Genomic DNA, 21,789 nt, shown 5'->3' on the forward strand with positions numbered 1-21,789 from the left:
GTCATGAAAGCTGTCACACACACTGCCCACCTGATGCTGTCTGAGTGCCAGGTGCAGACAACAGCTAACAACTGCATGCTATTCCTGCTCCCAGGAAGCTCCTGGAAGCTCCTAGAAGGTCTGGAGCAAAGGAACATGAAAATCCTGGTATTTGATACCAGCTTCGTCTCTTTATCAAAGGGATGCTCAGAGTGCTGAGGGAAGAAAGCTGCGGCTGCACAGGAGGTAAGATCAATCTAAGTTTGGAAGGAGTTCTCCAAGCAGATTTATTCTATTTTATGGAATGAAATACTCAGTGTTGAGTATTGTAAAGATTTATGCACATGGCTAACTCCATCCTTACAAATGGTACAGGTTCCAAGGGCTGGAGTTGTGGCTCAGCGGTAGAGCACTCACCTAGCATAAGCGAGGCACAGGGTTCAATCCTTAGCACCACTTAAAAATAAATAAAGAAAGGTATTGTGTCCAACTAAAATATTAAACAAACAAAAAACCAAATGGTACAGGTTCCAGTGATTTGGAGGCGGAAGCAGGAGACTCTAAAATTCAAGGCCAGTGTGAGCAATTTAGTGAGATCTGTCTTAAAATTAAAAAGACAAGTGATGTAGCTCAGTGGTAAAGTGCTTTTGGGTTCAGTCCCTAGTATCAAAACAAAGACCCCCAAATGGTAGAGGATTTATTCGTATTTGTTTCTTTTTGTTAGTACTAAGGGACTGAACTTGGCCTCAGGCATGCTAGGCAAGTGCTCTAGCACTATGCTATATTCCAAGCTCTTGTTTTGCAGGTTTAATTTTGGTACGGGGATTGAATCCAGGGGTGCTTAACCACTGAGTCACATCCCTGGCCCTTTTTATTTTGAGATAGGGTCTCACCAAGTTGCTTAGGGCCTTACTAAATCACTGAAGCTGGCTTTGAAATCTCGATCTTCTTGCCTCAGCCTCCCAAGTCGCTGGGATTACTGGTGTGCTCCACTGTACCCAGTTTGTTTGTTTTTGAGCAAGGGTCTTGCTATGTTGCCCATGATGGCCTCAAATTCCTGGATTCGAGTGAGTCTTCTGTCTCAGTCTCCTGAGTAGCTGTGACTACAGTCCACTTCTAGGCCCAGTGACTAATGAATATTCTTAAATAAAAATTATAAGAGGCCATAGTTTTGGACTAGGCTCTTGTATTATGACCTGACAGACCAGACTAAAAACTAAAATGGTCTCACTTATGCTAATGTCCCATATCACCAAACTGAAATAAATTTAATCTGAAATCAGGAGACAGGTAACAGCTTAACTTTCCAAACAGGCCAGTTTCAATGGACACGATAATGAAGTTCCCTCTGCTTTAATTCTTACTCAAAAAAAGGACTAAGCCAGTTCCTAAGTTACCAAAGCTGCCATTCTGGAGATAGAAACTGACTGAGGTGGGAAGGTCTTTTATTGGAGAGTATACACAGGCAGATTATTCTTAGAGGTGCTAATTCTTGCAATCAGACAAAAAGACCCTTTCTTTTCCAATTATGAACTTATAAATAAAATTAGCTTGTCCATCTAAGCCACTGGCTAAAGTACTAGGGGAGGGGCCAAAGGGGTACAGGAAATGGAAGAGTAGGGAAAGAGGAGGGCCCACACTCAGGTTGGTAACTGTTGGAGCCTCTGCTTTTTAAACTTTGAACTCTGAAACCATAAGTGGCAGAGTTCAGTCACTGACAGCACAAGTTTCATTAGTCAATTCAAAGGTTGAGTGGTTTCAAAAGCCCTGGTCTCAGGAGATTAGCTTTCATATTGGGGCAGTGGTTCACTTTAAACACATTTTTTAATTTTCTTTTTTTTTTTTTGAAGAAAAAAAATATTATGAATTAACTGATACCCAAAATGCTGTCTTGAATCATGATATCATCTAGTCCTGCATCTAGAGCTACATTGTAAAATCTTTTTAGGCATGTATTAGGTTTATGTGAGATTTTTCTTTAAATGTAAACTTCATACACATTGTCAGTTTTTGTCTTAATAAAACTATAGATTTATAAAAAAAAAAAAAGGTAACCTGAAGTGAACTACTTGCTTGTCTATTGTTCTATCTTCTTGTTCCCTCCTTACAAGAAAAATAATTTTGAAATGACCCATCTATTCTTTGTTCTTTGTTTCTGCTTTCATTAGCCCTACTTTGTGAATAAAACCAACCTCTTAGTCTAGTTTATGGAATAAAGTATTGCCTGATTCAAGAATCACAAATGAAGTCGATTGGGATCTTTAAACTAACTGTGTTGTAATTTCTTCCTTTGGCAACACATAAATGGAATCCCTTAGGAGACACAGAGAGCCCAGGAGGCAGGGCTAGAACATACCTGCAGGCCTACCTGTGGGGTCCCATCCTCAGCCTGCTCCCCACCTGCATTTTCTTCTTTGCCAGCAGTTACAGCTGCTTCCACAGACCTAAGGGAGAGATCATGTGCAGGTCCTTTATAAAATGGGAAGAGAAAGGACAAGGAAGATGACGACAGGAGGATGCAAGGATTCAGCCACAGATTTCAAAGATTGTTTTGGGGAATCTCGGGGACATAGTTCTGTTGTTCTGATGTGGTTCTGTCATCTTCCAGCAATTTAGATGGCCTAGGCAGAGGGGGTATTTGATTGAGGCTGGTGAAAGTCACTATCAAAAGGAAACACGATGCAGGGCCAAGAGGGCAGACCCTCAAAGTAGAAACAGGAGTTGGCATCCTGACTTTGCCAATGACCAGCTGTGTGTGACTTTGAGTACAACACTGGATCCCAGTTTCCTTTTCTACAAATGGGGATAACACTGCACCTGTGACTACAAAAATAAATAAGACAATATGTGTATACATATCCGAAGTAGTGCCAGCTGAATTCTTTTTTTTTTTTTTTAAAGAGAGAGTGAGAGAGAGAGGGGGACAGAGAGAGAGAGAATTTTTAATATTTATTTTTTAGTTCTCGGCGGACACAACATCTTTGTTGGTATGTGGTGCTAAGGATCGAACCCGGGCCACACGCATGCCAGGCGAGCGCGCTACCGCTTGAGCCACATCCCCAGCCCGCCAGCTGAATTCTTGCAGCACAGAGTCTCTCCCTCTAGCAGAGGGGAGATTGTCAGTAGTCAGGGGTCTTTTTAATATATATATATATATATTTTTTTTTTTAGTTGTAGTTGGACACAATACCTTTACTTTGTGTACTTATTTTTATGTGGTGCTGAGAATTGAACCCAGTGCCTCACACTTGCTAGGTGAACATGCTACTGCTGAGCCATAACTCACCCCAGCAGTCAGGGTCTTATGAGAGGCTTTACAGTTGTTGTGTTATGTCTCAAACATTACAAGGGAGGGAATTTTCCTTTTTTTTTTTCTTTTGGGTACAAGGGCTTGAACAAACCCAGGGCCTCACACATACTAAGCAAGCACTCACCACTAGCTATATCCCTAGTCCTTTTAATATTTATTTTTTGAAAAATTTTAATTAAATATTTTTTAGTTTTAGGTGGACACTATATATTTATTTTATTTTTATGTGGTGTTAAGGATCAAACCCAGTGCCTCATACATGCTAGGTGAGCACTCTACCACTGAGCCACAACCCTAGCCCCCTCCTCTAAAAACAAATTTTTTTTATTATTAAATATTTACGCCTCAGTCTCCCAATTTGGGATTATGGGCATGTGCCATAGTGCCATCAGCTCAGGATGTCTTGGAATTCTGAAGATTAGCTTATCTTAAAAAAAAAGTAAATGCTACCCCTGACAAGCTGGGGTCTATTGTTCTTTCAGTTAGCTGTCTACTCTCTAGCTTTTGCTTTGTTTTCTGTGTTCTGCAATTTCATTATGCTGCTGTGCCTAAAGGCAGATTTTTAAAATTTTTTAAACTGGGGATTGAACCCAGGGGCACTTAACCACTGAGCCACATCCCCAGCCCTTTTTTTATATTTTAGTTAGAGATAGGTCTTGCTTAGGGCCTCACTAAGTTGCTGAAGCTGGCTTTGAACTTGAGATCCTCCTGCTGCAGTCTCCCAAGCTTCTGGGATTACAGGTGTGTGTTACCACACCCAGTAGGGCAGATTTTTTAAAAACTTTTATAATTAATCAATTGAGGAGTACTTTATACCAAAATATACTCACTTAGATACATATTTGGATGAGTTTTGATAAAACCATGTTTTTGAAACTACATCCCCAATCAAGGCAGAAATTTTTATCACTCTGAAAAGTGCTCTTGTGCTCCTTTGCAGCAATCTGCATACTATACTCTATTTTGTATCTGGCTTCTTTTACTCAGCAGTTTTGAGATTTGCCCATGTTGTCTTTGGTGCTGAAAAGTATTTGATAGTATGAATATAGCAGAATTGGTTTAGTCATTTATCTACTAATATATCTAGATATCCAGTCTCTCACTAAAATCATACTATCTTGAGTTCAATAAGCATTGTAATAAATCTTGATGTCAGATTATAGAAGTCCTCCGACTTTGTTCTTTTTTTTTTTTCTTTTTCAATAATGGGGACTAAACCCAGGAACACTCACTACTGAGCTATATCCTCAGTCCTTTTTCTTTTTTATTTTGAGATAGGGTCTCACCAAGTTGTTGAGGGTCTTGCTAAATTGCTGAGGCTAGCTTTGAACTTGTGACCCTCTTGCCTCACCCTAGAATCACTGGGATTATAGGTATATGCCATGATGTCCAGCTCACTGAATTTTTAATTTTAATGAGATTACTTTTAATTTTTCTTTCCTTTTTTTTTTTAGAACTGGGGATTGAATCTAGGGGGTTCTTAACCACTATGCCACAGCCCCAGACATTTTTATTTATTTATTTTTCGAGTCAGGTCTCACTAGGTTGCTTAGGGCCTTACAAAGTTGCTGAGGCTGGCTTTGAACTTGTGATCCTCCTGCCCAGCTTGAGATTATAGGCATGCACCACCATACCTGGCTTTAATTTCTATAAACTCTTTTTTGAGTTTTTTTTCAAATATACCTGGCTATTTTCTAAAGTCCCTCATAATCAACCCCCTTTTATTTTGTTAAACATATCAAACATGAAATATTATAAATTCTGGAATCTTTGTGAGTCTGACTTTTCTGACTTGTTTCTGTTGTCTTTAGTCCTTGATGACATGCTTCCTTGAATGTTTAACAATTTTTAAATATGAATACTGGGGTTGGGGATGTAGCTCAATGGTAAAACACATAGCATTCATGAGATCTTGGGTTTGATCCCCAGCAATATACACACACACACACACAAATCAATTTAAAAAATCTGAGCTGGGTACATTGGTGCATGGCTATAATTTCAGCTACTAGGGAGGCTGATGACATGGGAGAATTTTGAGTTTGAGGCCAGTCTAGGCAACATAGTGAGTCCTCATCTCTAAATAAATATCTTGAATATATGCTCCTTGGAACTTCATCTATGGATTTTTTTTTTGGAGGGTGGGTACTGGGGGTTGAACCCAAGGGCACTTTACCACTGAGTTATACCCCTAGTCCTTTTTAATTTTTGAGACAGAATCTCATTAAGTTACTGAGGCTACCCTCAATCTTGTGATCCTCTTGCCTCAGCGTTTTGAGTCACTGGGATTACTGTGTGTACCACCACACCCTACTATCTGTGGGAATTCTTTAAGGTCTATGTTGGTGAGGTGTTGCTCCAGGGGAGCAGACTTCCTGGGACAATTGAAAAACAAATTTTCAGCTTCAGCCTTCTCAAATAGTGAGTATAAAAGCTGAAAAGCCACTGCATGGCTTCCGGTGCTTCCAGAGTTTTAGAGAGATATTCCTCCCTCTTCAGCTAGGGCCAAGGTCAATGAATAAGAGCTTCCCGCTGCAGTGTTGAGTGTATTTGCAGTTCATTTGTGCACTAGGGCAGAAGCCTTTAGGGACTCAAGCTTTATATGGAGGTCTCCTACTAAATTTTTTTCCCTATAAAGCCCAGGCCTTTGGCTTTGTCTTTTGTCTCTGGCACCCCTCCTAGCCCCATAAATGGAGGCTTCAGAGTACCAAACTTTGCACTTCAGGTGCTTTCTCTCTGGGTTTTGGCTTTTACTTCTTTTTTTTTTTTTCTGTTGGTAGAGATCAAACCCAGGGCTTTGTGTGTGCTAAGCAAGGGCTCAACTACTGAGTTCTACCACCAGCCCTAGCTTTTTTTTTTTTTTTTTTCCTACTTTTGACCACTTAAGGTTACTTTCTTTTTCTTCTTTTCTTTCTTTGTTTTTTTGGTACCAGGAATTGAACCCAGGGGCACTTAATAAACACTGAGTCACATGTCCAGCCTATTTATCTATCTATCTATCTATATATTTTTTTAGAGAGGGAGAGAGAGAATTTTTTTTTAATATTTATTTTTTTAGTTCTCAGCGGACACAACATCTTTGTTTGTATGTAGTGCATGTATGCCAGGCGAGCACGCTACTGCTTGAGCCACATCCCCAGCCCCTACAATTCTTATTACACATATAGAGCACAATTTTTCATATCTTTGTATAAAGTATGTTCATGCCGATTCATGTCTTTACACATGTACTTGTGGGGTTTTTTTGGCATTACAATTCTTATTACACATATATACCACAATTTTTCGTATATCTGTTTGTATATAAAGTAGGCTAATGGCTCATTAGTTCATCTGAAATATTATAGCTGGCATTTTTAGTTATTTTTAGGGGGAGGATGGCTCAGGGTGTTTAATCAGCCACACTGTAAAACATGGAAATCTAATGATTTCTCCACTGTATACGTCCACCATCCAATCAAGATGAAAACAGAACAAGATAACGTACTCCTTTCAAATCACTGTACCTGAGTGACAGCTCTGAAACCTGTCCCTGTAGCAGATTTAATTTTTGGACATGGCGTCTACAGTCAGCACCAGAACCCTCACCATATACCTGAGAAAGAAAAACATATATTTAGTTTAAAAAGTGTTGCCAGAATGCAAAGAAACAGATATATTTGAGATGTACCTCATGGAAGACCAAACTGTATTATGCAAGGCCCCAAAATGCTTGAAGCAGCATGCAGGAAACCTAATGACTGGCTGCTGTTTCTAGAGTGATTTATAAACAGGCTCTGCAGCCAGTTTAGGTCTAGCTGGCTGCCTCACTAGCACCCTGAACTCTTATCTACCAAAGCAACCCAAAGCCCTATGCAAAATGGTTTATGAATTCCTAGTTCAATGAAGAAGCATATAATGGAATTTTCCCAGACAATGCTCCATCTATTTCACTTAAAAAAAAATCCATAGATGAAGTTCCAAGGAGCATATATTCAAGATATTTATTTAGAGATGTAACACAAATTGCCAAAAATATATAAAATTATGCTTACCCTAATTGATAATTAAAGGAATACAAAATAAAATGACATGCCTTTTCCCACATAGCAGTCACCCATTTGTTCAATAAATATTTACTGAGTACCTATTATGTGGTAGGCCCTGGTCTAAGTGTGGATAATACTATGCAGTAGTGGACAAAACTCACCGTCACCAACGAGCTCTTTCTAGCAAGAGGGGACATAATAAATTAGTAAAACATCTGGCTACAAGTCAATAACAAATGTTCTCAGGAAAATAAGGCAACAAAATAGGGTAGGGCTGAATGGGGGGCAATTCGTGCAAAATTTTATGTTGGGCATTCCATGGTCAAGAAATGAATCACTGAGAAGATGACATCTGAACACAAATAGGAAGACATGTGGGAGCAAGCCATGAAAATATCAGGAAGAACATTCTAGCAAATACAATGAAACAGAAATGAGTGCAGAGACCCAGAGACTGACATGTGGAGTTAAAGTGAGGGGCCAGCTGAGAGGCCTGAGGGGAAGGTGGTAGGTGATGAAATTTTGGAGCATGAACTGGTGAGTTCCACCATAGGTAGAATCAGCTTTACAGGCCTGAGAACTGCTATATTGTTGCCATCTTGAAATTCTTTTCTTTTTGAGACTGAGACTTGCTATGTCACCTAAGCTGGCCTTAAGTTTCTTGGCTCAGTGACCCTCCTGCTTCAGATTCCTAGTCAATGAAGAAGCAAATAATGGCATTTTCCCACACACTGCTCCATCTATTTCACTTCATGGAGGAACAGGAACCTAAGGAGCAGGAGCTCTGTATCTGGTGAACTTAGTGAGAGAGAAGAGGATCCTGGCTGTGGAATGTTGGGGCTCCATGAGAAACATCTTCTGCAGGGCTGGGCCCACCTGCTTTCTGTTTATCAGAACATACCTTCAAAAGGGACTGCTTCTCTCCACAAGCCTTGCATGTCCATTTGAGACTTTTTTTCACCTACATTGAAATTTCAGAAATATAGCTTAGACAATTATATAAAACAGGACAGAATTGGATGAGAAATAACTTAGCTATACCCCCAGCCCTGATGGTGGCATTAAAAAAAAATATTTTCTTAGTTGTAGATGGACACAATAACTTTATTTTATTCATTGATTTTTATGTGATGCTGAGAATTGAACCCAGTGCCTCACATATGCTAGGCAAGTGCTCTACCACTGAGCCACAACCCCAGCCCTGAAGGTGGCATTTTTAAGAGAAAAGAATAAACTATTTAATAAGTGGTTCTGGAAAGACTGGCCATCCATGTAAAACAAAATCAAGTTAGTTTTCTGCCGTCTGGTTTTTTTTTTTTTTTTTTTTTTTTTAATTGAACCCAAGGGCACTTAACCACTGAGCCACATCCCAGCTCTTCTTCTTCTTCTTTTTTTTTTTTTTTAATTTTTAAATTTTGAGACAAAGTCTTGCTACATTGCTTAGGGCCTTGCGAAGTTGCTGAGGCTGACTTTGAACTGGCGATCCTCTTGCCTCAGCCTCTTAAATTGCTGGGATGTAATAAATATTTATCTCTGTAATAAAATAAATGTTACATCTGTATCTCTCTATATATCATATCTATATAATTATGTATACATGAACATATTTATATGTACTTTACAACCCACGATGAAAATTATTATATCTTCAAAAGGTAACACAGCCTTTATAAAAGCAAACATCTAAAGACAGTAGAGATAATGGGTGAAAAAAAGACAGTCCATTCAAAATAGCAACAAGAGGGCTGAGGATGAAGCTCAGTGGTAGATTGCTTGTCTAGCATGCACAAGGCCCGTGTTCAATCCCTAGCACCTTAAAAACAAAACAAATTACTATGATTAATATGATTTTAATACAAAGATTCTAAGGACAAACAGCATTTACTAAAAATTTGAGTGGATATATCCTATGACTTGGCTATTTTTTTTTTTTTTTTTTTTGGTACTGGGGATGGAACTATGAGCTATGGCCTTGTATCAGGACTTAGCAATTCTACCTTTCAGGATCTACCTAAAAAACACCACAAAACAAATCCTGTGCATTTTCTATGGGTATATATGCAAGTAAGAAATACAAAAAAGTCTGGGGCTGGGTTTAGTGGCACACAACTGTAATCCCAGTGGCTCTGGAGGCTGTTGTAGGAGGACAGTGAGTTCAAAGCTAGCTTCAGCAACTTAGCAAGGCCATAGCAACTCAATGCGACTCTGTCTCAAAATTAAAAATAAAAAGGGCTGGGGATGTGGCTCGGTAATTAAGCGCCCCTGGGTTCAATCCCTAGTACTAAAAAAAAAAAAAAAAAAAAAAAAAGAAAAAGAAAAAGAAAAAGAAAAAAAGAGCCTGGGCCAGGCTTGGTGATACATACTCTCATCCCAGCTACTCAGGAAGCTGGGATGGCAAGTTCAAGGCCAGCCTTGGCAACTTAGCAAGACCTGGGTCTCAAAATAAAACTACAAAAAATAGGGTTGGGGATTTAGTTCAGTGATAGAGCATTTGCTTAATGTGTGAGCCCCTGGGTTTAATCCCCAGTATTTGGGGAATAAAATGTTTAGAAAGACACATATTACTGGTAACTGATTCTGGGAAGCCAGTAAGATAAAAACAGGATCTTTGCAATTGTATAGGTGTGGGTTTGCCATTTATTCGATGGCAAATCCACTTGATTTCTCTGGATTCCAGCATTCTTAGAGGCTGCTGAAATTAAATGAGATGTGTGAAACTGCCCAGCACACAGAAGACTTGTAATTAACAGGTTGACTTCCTCTCCTCAACACTGCCCCACCAAGCATCCTATTGGGGATTGAACCCAGCAGTGTTTTACCACTGAGCTATATCCTCAGGTCTTTTTATTTTGAGATAGGATCCCACTAATTTGCCCAGGCTGGCCTTGAACTTGAGATCCTTCTGCCTCAGTCTCCTGAGTTGCTGGGAGCACATTTGTGCATCACTGCACCCAGATATTCTCATCCCTTTTTGAGACAGGGTTTTGCTAAGTTGCTCAGGCTGGTTTCAAACTTGTGATCCTCCTGCCTCAGCCTACCAAGTTGCTGGGATTACAGGTGTGTGCCACCACAGTCACTCTCCCTCTCTTTCAAATCATTTTTTAAAATTACTTTAAAAATATATATATATATTTATTTTTACTTATAGATAGACACAATGTCTTTATTTTACTTTATGTGGTGCTGAGGATCAAACCCAGTGCCTTACGCATGCTAGGCAAGCGCTCTGCCTCTGAGCCACAACCCCAGCCCATCAAATCATCTTTCATAGAGTTAAAAATGAGCATGGGCATGCATGACAGTATATGTGTAATGACTAAAAAATGCAAATGATTTCCATTTATTCTCAACTCTAAAATACAGTCCCAAAAAAACACCTAAGTTTCTGAGCCCCTACAAAGTTCCATTACATGCAAACTTACAGATGCATATTCAGCATCTTATTGTCTTTAATACATATTTTAAGGAAGTTTGATGCTATTCTTTCTCAAGGAATGGCAGATTAATGGGTAACTGGGAAGAAGAGGAAACCATCAGAGGTAGATACACAGTGTTAGTTGACTTCAAAGTAGAGCACAAACCAGAAAAGATTAAGTTAAATTATATCCTCTGTCTTGTGTGCTCAAAGTCAGGAAAGCAAACAGATTTTAGACATATCGACCATTTAAACCTGGAGGCGTCTGTGGGTATGCTTAAACTGGAGGCAGAGGCAAACTAGTGACACCAGAGGGCGTCCAGGCGTAGACCAAGGTCATTTCAATGGTACTTGTTCACACCAGTGCCATTCCCATGGCTGCATCTTTAGTCTGAGTTCTAAAAACAGTTGTTAGAATAGATCCCCTTTTAAATTAAAAGCAAACTTCCTGATAACTGATTTTCTGTATCCTATACTTCCTTAGTAAAGTACAGATGCAAAGGAAGCCTGATGTATTCTCTAGGTACAGCCTAGCTAAATTTACACATGAACATCACCTGGCTTTTGTAAACCCCCGGTGGACCAGCTGAGAAGTAATCTAGCAGTTTCTACCAGCGGCCTGCGTAAGCCTGCCAGCTGGGATCCAGGCAGGTTCCTTGGGCTTGCCTGCAGCAACACGCTCCCTTTGCAATTAAATTAAGAAAGAGCCACTGCCCTGCATAAAGGATGCTATCTTCAGAGTGGGCATCCCAATTCCCTGCAGGAATTTATGAAAAGCCACCTCAGCAAAAACGATCATTTCTGGTTTCTACAACAATCAGGCATAAAATAAAAACAAAAGCTCAGAACGACGTTATGGGTAAGCGACACCAAATAACACCCAGTGCTCAGCACTGTCACGTCTTCGGGCTCCAAATACACCCGCGGCCGGTCACATCACACCAGCCATCCCCGCGCTGGAGGAGGGGTAAGACGGCGCTTGCCCCACCTGGTGCGCCTGGAAGAGGCGGCAGCTGCAGCATCGCAGAACCCGAGACTGCTGCGACGGCGCCATGACGGCCTCCGTCGCCACTTGCCGCGCGCGTGCGCCCCACGCTCACATCTCGGCTCCGCCCTCTGACCCGGCTCGGCTCCGCCCTCTGACCCGGCTCGGCTCCGCCCTCTGACCCGGCTCGGCTCCTCTAGGCACCAGCACCACTTGGTTTGCTCATGCGCCCCGCGCTCCCTTCTTCCCAGGCTCCGCCCCTCTAGGAGGATTTGGCTCCTTTGGGTCCCAGTGCCGCTGATCTTGCTGGTGTGCGTCCCTCAGGCCCGCCCCGGCCCTGCCGCTTCCCCGCCCCCGCGGGCTACTCTCGGGCCTCTTTAGCCTCAGGCTTATCTTGGCGGTTACTTTGTGGTACGTTTGTCTTCCCGGGGACTCAGGCCCCGCTATCCTAGGACTAGCTCAAGAGCAGGCCACCAACCCGCGATTTGATGATTTCCCCTGCCTGCTCTGGTCTTTCTCTCCTTTCCCCTTTCTCTCTCTCTATGTTGACTGAGCCCAGGGACGGCTTGCCACGACTACTTGCCCAGTCATTTTTGTTAAGGTAGCTGGTGCAAATATCCAGACACAGCTCTGAGTCAAGCAAAGGTCTATTGACAAGAGAATATCTGCCGGGCAGCCCTTCTGCAAGGTGCAGCAGCCTGCTGAAAAAAACTTCTTAACTATATACTCCTGTACAATGAAGGAGCCAGAAAATAACCCTTTTGGTCTTGTGATTGTTACTTGGCGCGGTTTCAGTTGTTAGGGACTCTTTGGAGTGGGCTGAACGAGAAGGTCGTGCCTGGTTGCGCTTTTCAAAATGGAGTTACTTTGGCCCAGGACCTAACGCTTTTTACATTTTTATTTTGAGACAGTGTCTGAGTTGCTTGGGACTTGCTAAGTTTCTGAGACTTGCCCTGGAATTATCCGTGTGGGCTAACATACCCAGTCAGTTCTATTCTGTTTCTTCCTGTGCTTGTTGGAAAGTTTGAAGTTTCAAGGACAGGATAACCACTGCTGTCTACCTACATGGGTAGCTCTGCTGCTAAAAGTTGCAGAGAGGGAGTCAGAAAGGGCCTTCCTGTTCCAGCCCATTCCGCTGGTTCTGTGGTCCGAATGTGCGGGACATCTGGGTAGAAGTGTGCAGTCAGTCTTTGAGCCAGAGCGCTATGGGCAGAAGGGCCGGAGGACATAATCCCAGGAAAACAGCTCACCAGCTCCACATGAGAAGGAAGTTGAAAATGAAAAACAGTCCCTCCTGCAGTCCCCAGAGAAAGCTCTATTTGGAAGGTGGAGGAAGGAGTTCAATTTATGTGTCTCAGCCCCACCAGGACCCTAGTGCCAGCTGGCCAAGGCATTCATGCCTGACTTACAACATAAACTATCTTTTCTTGAAAAAAATTTTTTTGTAGTTGTAGATGGACAGAATGCCTTTATTTTATTTGTTTATTTTTATGTGGTGCTAAGGATTCAACCCAGTGCCTCACACATGCTAGGCAAGCACTCTGCCATTGAGCTATAACCCTAGCCCAACAAAAACTATCTTGTTAAAAAAAAAATTATAATACCCAATTCTAACAAAGATGTGGTGAGAAAGGTTCTGCTTTATAAAATGCTGGTAGAGGAGTAAAATAGAAAACAAAACAGAGACCATCAATGATAAGAGTCACAATTACCAAAACCTAAGGAAAAAAAAACCCATGTAACACAGACAGATTTATTATGTACTAGTGATTACTGAAGTCTAACAGGAAAAAAAAAAGGGAATAAATGTTCTGAAGAATAGTTGCTCTCCATAAATGGACCACAATGCAGGTCCATTACAGAGTTTTGAGTTTGAAGTGAAAGTGCACATGCATTATTAGGAAGTAACAGCCAGGTGGCGCTTACCTGTAATCCCAGCAACTCCAGAGGCTGAGGTAGGAGGATCTTGAGTTCAAAGCCATCCTCAGCAATTTAACGAGGCCCTAAGCAACTCAGTAAGAACCTGTCTCTAATAAAATATAAAAAAGGACTGGGGATGTGACTCAGTGGTTAAGAACCCCTGGGTTCAGTCCCTGATACCAAAAAAAAAAAAAAAAAAAATGGGGAAGTGACATCTTTGCTTGGCCAAACTTTGTTCAGGCTTCTGAATACTCTCCTGTGCACTTCTTTGTTTTAATCCAGTTTTAACAAAGAACTCTGCTAAGTCAGTTTAGCAAGAACTGCTTCCTTTCCATCATCAATATCTGATCAGTATCTTCACAATCTGCCCCCCTCCCCGCCATCCCCAAGGTAAGGTCTAATCAAGCTGGCGTGTCTTCAGCAAGAATCCCGTTAGGTCTGTGTAGTCAGAATTCTCCTTATTCACCTGTTTCCTCCTAGTAATTTTCCATCTGTCGGCCTCCGGCTATAAATTCCCATCTGCCCATGGTGAATTGGAAGTTGAGCCCAGTCTCTCTCCCCCATTTCCAGACCCCATTGCAGTGGTCCCTATACCTTCTTCTTCTTTTTTTTTGTACCAGGAATTGAACCCAAGGGTGTTTAATAACTAAGCCACATTCCCAGCCCTTTTTTTATTTTTTTATGTTGAGACATGATCTTGCTAAGTTGTCTAATGCCTTGCTAAATTGCTGAGGCTGGCTTTGAATTTGCGATCCTCTTGCCTCAGCCTCCCAAACTGCTGGGATTACAGGTGTGGGCCTACTGTCACTGTGCTTGGCCTCTGGCCTTACACCTAGTCTGATAGTCTTGAATAAAGTCTTCCTTGCTGTGTTTTGTAAGCACAAAATGATGGGAGTAGACCTCAACAGATTCAGGGAAACCATTTATTGTTCTTCAGGTACTGAATGCGAAAATGGCTATTGTTTACAGAGAGGATTTTGGTTTATAGGGTACAGTTAGGGTGGTTTCAGACAGTCAGGGGCTAGTTATGTAGGTTAAAAGTTTTAACTCAGAAGGGAAGCTGTAAAAGGTTGAAACTCATTGTTACTTGAAGAGATAGGAGTCCAGATTATGAGGGATGGGCATTTATTTTTCTGGAAGTTATTGTCTTCCAGCATTTCAGTATTCGACTCCTTCTGTCGGGTTGCACGCGACTAAAACACTCAGGGTCACTCCAGGGTAACTGAGCTGCGCAAAATAACCACATGAGATAGAAATGCTTTTTTTCCTTGGTGGTGCTGTATGGCTCCTCTGACCTTAAGGGTTTGCAGAAAGAGAGAGAGAGCATGTACTGACCCTTTTTATTGAGGAGAAGCCATTCAAATGAGGCAAGGGGTCAGGTTTCAGGGGGCTGAGTTCAGCTTCATGATGTCTGCTGTCAGCAGGTTGACTGACACTCAAGGGCACAGTAAGAAAGGGGACACACAAAAGGTGTTTCCATGGAACATTCTATCCTAAACAGGGCAAGGGGTAATATTACAAAGGAACAGGTGAGCACAGCTCGACCCATGGGGATACAGGAAGGCGTGCCCATGTATGAAGACACAGTTGCTCACACCTTAGAAGACCAGGGCTCTCCAGATCACAGCATGACTGCCGGATGCCGCACAGGTCAGCAGGGGAGTCGGACATGGTCACATGCTAGTCAGCCTCCCACATCCTTCCTTCAGGGTCCCTGTTATCAGGAAAGAATTTATTGGAAGGATAATAATGCTTGGCTAATTTCCCTTCCCTCCTCCAGAGCAGCATTGTCTCTCTGCTTTTCTTTGGGGGTTGTTTTACAGATTATCATTTTCCATAACTCTTCATTGTTTATCTGCTGTCACTGAATAACTTTTTATTTAATAAAAACAAGGTGGTTACAAAATGTACATAATTTCAGTTATGTAAAATCTGTCATTTATTTATTCCTAGGTGTGTGTGTTTGTGTAGGTGGGTAGGATTATGATTTAAAAAATATTTTCCAAATTTTCCACAATAAGTATATATCAGAAAAAAAATTTTTAAATTGTGTTTCAAAGACTGAGTTGCAAATGGACAATGGCCAGGTATAAAGAGCATCTGCCATAAACATGTTGGGATATGCTGGGACTCACTAAGTTGCTGGCCATAAGGAACAGCAGCCATAGGCAGTCTTAGTCATATCGGGTTGCAGTTGATAAGGAGCTATAAGGGGCACTAACCATAGGCACATTTAACAATAACTGGTTACAATAAATAGGGAGCACAGCTCCATGGACATGCGCAAAGAACATACCCTGTTGCAATTACATCATCTCACTGGACATAACCAATGGACATTGACTTTCACTGGGTGTAACCAATCACCAACGTACACCATCAACTTGGAACTAATATTTAAGTCACTTGTTTTGTTACATTAATGAGGCTGCTCCAAGGACATCAGTGAGACTGGCTGTCCATCCCCAGATTGACTCTACCATTCCCTGACGTACATTCATCGGCTGGAGAGAATCACTGGACAATGGCCATGTCTGCTCTTTGGCTAAGAGAAGTTGCCTGGCATCCAAAGTATTTTGGGGCTCCTGGTTGCCCTAGATTGTGTGATTTGCTTGTAGTGTTAATTAGTGTGCATTAAATGCTAGTTGGGGTGCTCCAGCAACCCAACACTTTTTGCATTAATTGTTTATGTTTGATGATTGGTCTGATCAAATATATGCTTGCATTTACTTATTTTTATTTTTTTTAAAGAGAGAGTGAGAGAGGAGAGAGAGAGAGAGAGAGAGAGAGAGAGAGAGAGAGAGAGAGAGAGAAATTTTTTTAATATTTATTTTTTAGTTCTCGGCGGACACAACATCTTTGTTGGTATGTGGTGCTGAGGATAGAACCCGGGTCCACGCATGCCAGGCGAGCGCGCTACTGCTTGAGCCACAACCCCAGCCCTATATGCTTGCATTTAAAGACAATCCTCCTCTGAGTAATTATTAACAGCACGGCTCGTGACACAAGGCATTATATAACAACAGAACTATGACCTGAAACCTCTGCAAATAAGCAGACCCCCCAAATCTCAATTGACTGAGACCTTGACTTGGCCAATAATTGCCTGCTTCTCCATTTTTGCATACCCACTGGCTCGCCTCAGAACCAACCAGAAAAAAAAAAAATATGCTCCCCAGACCAATGACATAAAACATTTTGGGTTTACTGGACAAGGTGGTGAGTGCTTATAATTTTAGTGACTCAAGAGGCTGAGGCTGGAGGATAACAAGTTTGGGGTCAGCCTGGGTAATTTAGCAAGTCCTGTCTCAAATATAAAATAAAAAGGGCTAGGGATGTGCCTCAGCGGTAAAACACACATGTATCCTATTCTTCCCTCCCTTTCTTTCTTCCTTTCATTCAAACTATGAGGCTCAATGATCTTCCTGCCTAGTGCTTAGACTACAGGTTCACATCACTAAGCATGGCTAAGCAGTTTTAAAATATACAATTATTTATGTTTACTTGCAGGATAAGCATATATTGAAAATTTATTTCCTTCATTCTTATTTAGTGTTACTGTTCTGGTGGTTAAACATTTTGATTCTCATTCCAGGTTCAATGATTAACACATGGAAAGTATTGTTGCAACCAAAACAAAACAGTTTTTTTTTTTTTTTGTGTGTGTGTGTGTGTGTGTGTGAGTGTGTGAAAGAGGGGCGGGGGACGGACTCATTGTTGTCCAGGCTGGTCTGGAACTCCTCTGTACTAGACATCTTCCTGCCTCAGCCTCCCAAGTACCTGATACTATAGGTCAGGCTACCATGCCTGACATATTTTTGTACATTCTTTTATCATGTGAATAGGTTAGATTATTCTTTTATGTTCTTACTTTTTCCCTTTGTCTCTCTCCCTACCTCTCTCCCTTTCACTGTGGATTACTCTACTGCAGAGCTACATGCCCAGTCCTTTTTTTTTTTTTTTTTTTTTTTTTTTTTTTTTTTAGTGCTGGGCATCAAACTCAGGGCCTTGTGCATGCAAGGCAAGCACTCTACTAGCGGAACTATATCCCCAGCACCCAGTCCTTTTCTATTTTGAGACAAGGTCTCACTAAATTGCCCCAAGCTATCCTTGAATTTGTAGTCCTCCTGCCTCAACCTCCTGAGTTGCTGGAATCCCACAGTGGTGTGAACCACTGTGCCCAGCTATTTTTCTTTCTTTTTTTTTCCCTTTAAAAACATATTTATTTTTTAGGTGTAGTTGGACACAATGCCTTTATTTACTTATTTTTATGTGGTGCTGAGGATTGAACCCAGGGCCTTGCATGTGCTAGACGAGTACTCTACCACTGAGCTATAACCCCAGCCCCCCAGCTATTCTTTTATATTTTTTTTATTATATTCACAAGTTTCATTTATCCAAATTCCAAGTTATTAAAGCCCAATTGATTACAATCAACTTTAAGATTCCAAACTGGCGAATGTATGAGATTCTCATGCATATCTAATTGCATTATGGCCAAGAATAGTATTTTTGGCAGAAATCTGTTGTAATTATAGTGGTTTGGAATAAATACTAGAAAAGAAATCATGTTCTTCAATTTTGTGGCTTTTTTTTTGTTTTGTTTTTGTTTTGTACTGGCAATTAAGCCCAGGGCCGCTCTACTGCTGAGCTGTATCTATCCCTAGACTTTTTAGTTTTGAGACACTATCTTGTTAAGTTGTTAAGAGTCTTGATAAATTTTTGAGGTTGACCTCAACTTACAACCTCCTACCTCAGCCTCCTGAGTTGCTGGGATTTCAGGCTTAAGCCACTGTGCCTGTCTGCACATTTTTAAAATGGTTGTTTTTAAAGAAAAATTAAAAAGAACAGTTGTTCAGTTTCCTTGCTGTTGTTTTGCTGCATTTATTGAGAATGGGGCATAGCAATTGAGAACAAGGTAAAGTCATAGTGCATGTTATTTTATTTTCTTGTGCTGGGGATGTAACCCAGGACCTTGTGCATGTTAGACAAGTACTCTACTACTGAGCCACACTGCTTGCCCTATACTGCAATTTAAAAAACTAGGAAATCCATGGAAAGTAGTTGCCTGGGACTCAAGATAGGAATATAGACTCCCTACAAATGGCCTGAAGGGTCTTTCAGATGTGATGGAAATGTTTCAAAAACTGCCTTGTGGAAATAGTTGCACAACTCTATAAACTAGAATTCATTGGCTTGGACGTTAACAAATAGAGTTTATGATATATCAAGTTATACCTCAATAAAGCTATTAAATTTGAAAACAAAAAGGCTGGATATGGTGGTTCATGCCTGTGATCAGGAGGCTTTGCAACCAGCCTGACCAGTTTAGCTTGACCCTCTCAAAATTTAAAAACAAAACAAGAGGGTTTGTGGGGCTGGGGTTGTAGTTCAGTGGTAGAGCAGCTGTCTAGAATGTGTGAGGCATTGGGTTCAATTCTCAGCACCACATATAAATAAATAAAATAAAGGTCCATCAACAATTAAAAAAAAGAAAAGGAAAAAAAAAAAAGGTCTGTGTATGTGGCTCTGTGAGAGGACACTTGCCTGGCATGTGCAAGACCCTGGGTTCCTTACCAGTGCGGGAAAAAAAACAAAACCCAGACACAGAGATATATCTTTTAGTAAAAGCGAGAATGGCCCCATGTGGGGGCAAACACTGGCCACAGTGATCCACTTCAACTCCTGCTGCAAATAAAGTGGTCCTTGTGGCTCAGCCCTGTGTGACTCAGCTCAAGGAGACCCCCACTTGTTGCCTGTGGCCCACACTCTGCTTCTAGAATCTAGTGACTTGGTATAGCTCAGGGCTGAGACACATCTATACTTCTGTCCCACTGCCCACTGAGACCTGTAGAGCTCAGGGCTTCTTCTGTCACAAGTCAATTGGTACGATGTCTACATCTAAACTGGCAGGCATGGCAACTCCCCCACCCTTTGTGGGGGACCAAATGTCCTGAACTTCCAGAATGAGGCCTGGGTCCCATTCCTGGCCTAGGGAGAAGTCAGGAGGCCTAAGCAGTTGTTGAAGGCCACTTTAAGGCACTATACACAGTGGGTTTTATTTTTATTTTTTTATTTGAGGGATTAAGGCATTGAGCACAGTGTGATGTTTAGCAACTGAACTGAATACAAAGAGATAGATGAGGACCTGAGGATGTGCTTTCAAAGTTAATGGTGACAAAGAAGCAAAACCGCATGTAAGGTTAACGCGCCTACCCCTATGCAAGAGATGCTTTCTGCTGAGTTCCCCAGTCAGGAGGCTCAGGTTTAAGGGCCTGATCACTTTGAAACTGATAAGCTTATGACCCTCCTACCTGGTGTCCAGTGGTAGGATCTGGTACCTGGGCCACACAGCTGTATGAAGATGGCTCTGTGGTTGGAGGACCTAGTGTTGCCTGAGCACAGCATGGGGTGCAAGGATGTGAGGCAAGCATGGGCAGATCTGAGAGGCTCTAACACTAGGAGGGGCAGCCAGGCTCTAGGAGGGTTCCCACCAATTAGAGAGGAGGTGGGTGGCCAGCCTTTTCCTGGGCAGTGGGGTGTACAGGCCCAGGAATGCTTCTAAGGCAACTGGGTCTGCATTGGCCTTTGTGTTTACAATTCATTGCTTCTGGGGAGAATGAGGGTGAAAGGAGAAAACAGGAAGGGAAGGAGGAGACAAAGGCTGGCCTCTACTTCTGAGGCTTCAGCCAGAGCAGTGCAGCTGCAGAGGTCAGCCCAAAACCCCAGACTGCTCATGGTCACTGGAGGTGCTGAATTGTCTCTCCACCTTCTTTTGGTCCTTGATCTTGAGTCCAATGTCTACCCTCTTCTCAAAGAAGTTCACTAATACAGACTCTGTCAGAATGGAGGCCAGGATCTGCTCGAAGGAAATGCACCAGTCCGTGTCCACAGTGCCCCCAGTGCGTGAGGTGGCTGTGGGACTTCGGGCCTCTCCACCCACCAGCACTGTGTCATCTGCAAGGTCCTCGCACTGAAGGGAGCCTGTGCTGACCACTGAGTATGAGGACATGGATATGTCATCTTTGGTTTCATCATCAGACAGAAGCTGCCCCTCGCCACTGCCCCCCTCTACCACCATCTGGCTTTCCTGTGGTGCTTTCCCAAGGTGGGTGTCTCCACCAGCCTTGGCCTGGGGGTCCCCTGCAGCTGGTGGCTGAAGCTCCCGTATTGGGTCCTGATGGGGTTCAGGCGCTGGTAGCTCATCCTCCTCAGTGGTACTGTTGTGATCCCCGCTGTGGGCACCATCCCTGGGCTTTCTGCCCATCCGGGTTGAGAACTTCTTCCCTACCTCGCCAATGCGGAGGAGGAGGCTGGCCACTGTGGCGATGGCATGGTACAAGTCTTGCTCCATGGGGTCTTCACTGAACATGTTGTATAGTGTCTTGCAGAGCTCAATAAATTGCTCCTTAAAGAGAAAAACAGTACAGGGAGATGGTAAAATATGGGTTATATTAGCTGGACTGAGAATGCAGGCCACTCTAATTGGTGCTGGAATATTATCTCCATAAACCTGTGCCTTACCATTCCCATTTTACAGATTAGGATACTCAGACTCAGAGGAAAAGTGACTTGACCAATGTCTTGTAGCACTTCAAAAGCCTTTCTTTCCCAGCTGCCTTTCTCATCAGTAGGCTACATGGTTGACTTAGATTGTCCTGGTTTCCGGTTTCTGTTTGTAATTCTGCTAGCTTAGAGAAACCGAATACTTTTTTTTTTTTTTTAGGATTTAACTCCAGGGTGCTTTACCCCGAGCTATATAGCCTTAGTCCTTTTTATTTTGAGACAGGGTCTCATTAAGTTGCTGAGGGTCTTGCTAAATTGCTGAGGCTGGCCAGGAACTTGTGATCCTCCTGCTTCAGCTTCCAGAGTTGCTGGGATTACAGGTGTGTGTCACCATGCGGAGCCAGAGAGAGCTACTTTTGTCAGGGCTTTTTTGTTTTTGTGGGGCTGGGAATGGAACTCAGAGCCTTGCACCTGCTAGGCCAGTCTTTACCAATAAGCCTGATTCCCAGCCCCTTTATCTTTCTAAACCTAATCACAAACCTAATCCAAAATTCCTCATATTTTAGAACTAGTTTTGGCTTTTATATTTTTAATCAGAAGCAACTTCTACTGTCCTTTACTGAAGGACAGGGGGTGACAACAATGT

At 42.1% G+C, this 21,789-nt stretch overlaps 2 protein-coding genes across 6 annotated transcripts in view; both read right to left on the reverse strand.

The window, feature by feature from the left end:
• The window catches only part of Mrnip (MRN complex interacting protein), a 16,824-nt gene extending 4,964 nt beyond the window's left edge, over nt 1–11,860 (reverse strand). For 3 of the 4 annotated variants that reach the window (XM_026412306.2, XM_026412308.2, XM_077801465.1), the window contains exons 1-4: nt 11,721–11,860; nt 8,219–8,278; nt 6,796–6,884; nt 2,336–2,423 (exon numbers count right to left, since the gene is read on the reverse strand). In XM_026412306.2, the coding sequence (XP_026268091.1) occupies nt 2,336–2,423; nt 6,796–6,884; nt 8,219–8,278; nt 11,721–11,786 (303 nt within the window). In that variant the 5' untranslated portion in view covers nt 11,787–11,860. The remainder of the gene's footprint in view (nt 1–2,335; nt 2,424–6,795; nt 6,885–8,218; nt 8,279–11,720) is intronic. The other variant, XM_026412307.2, reaches the window with a different exon arrangement.
• Nucleotides 11,861–16,467: 4,607 nt separating this feature from the next.
• Tbc1d9b (TBC1 domain family member 9B) overlaps nt 16,468–21,789 on the reverse strand; it is a 50,179-nt gene continuing 44,857 nt past the window's right edge. For both annotated transcript variants that reach the window (XM_026412293.2, XM_026412292.2), the window contains one exon: nt 16,468–21,045. In XM_026412293.2, coding sequence (XP_026268078.1) covers nt 20,350–21,045 — 696 coding nt within the window. In that variant the 3' untranslated portion in view covers nt 16,468–20,349. The remainder of the gene's footprint in view (nt 21,046–21,789) is intronic.

Source organism: Urocitellus parryii, chromosome 1, assembly GCF_045843805.1.
Source record: "Urocitellus parryii isolate mUroPar1 chromosome 1, mUroPar1.hap1, whole genome shotgun sequence".
NCBI lineage: Eukaryota > Metazoa > Chordata > Mammalia > Rodentia > Sciuridae > Urocitellus > Urocitellus parryii.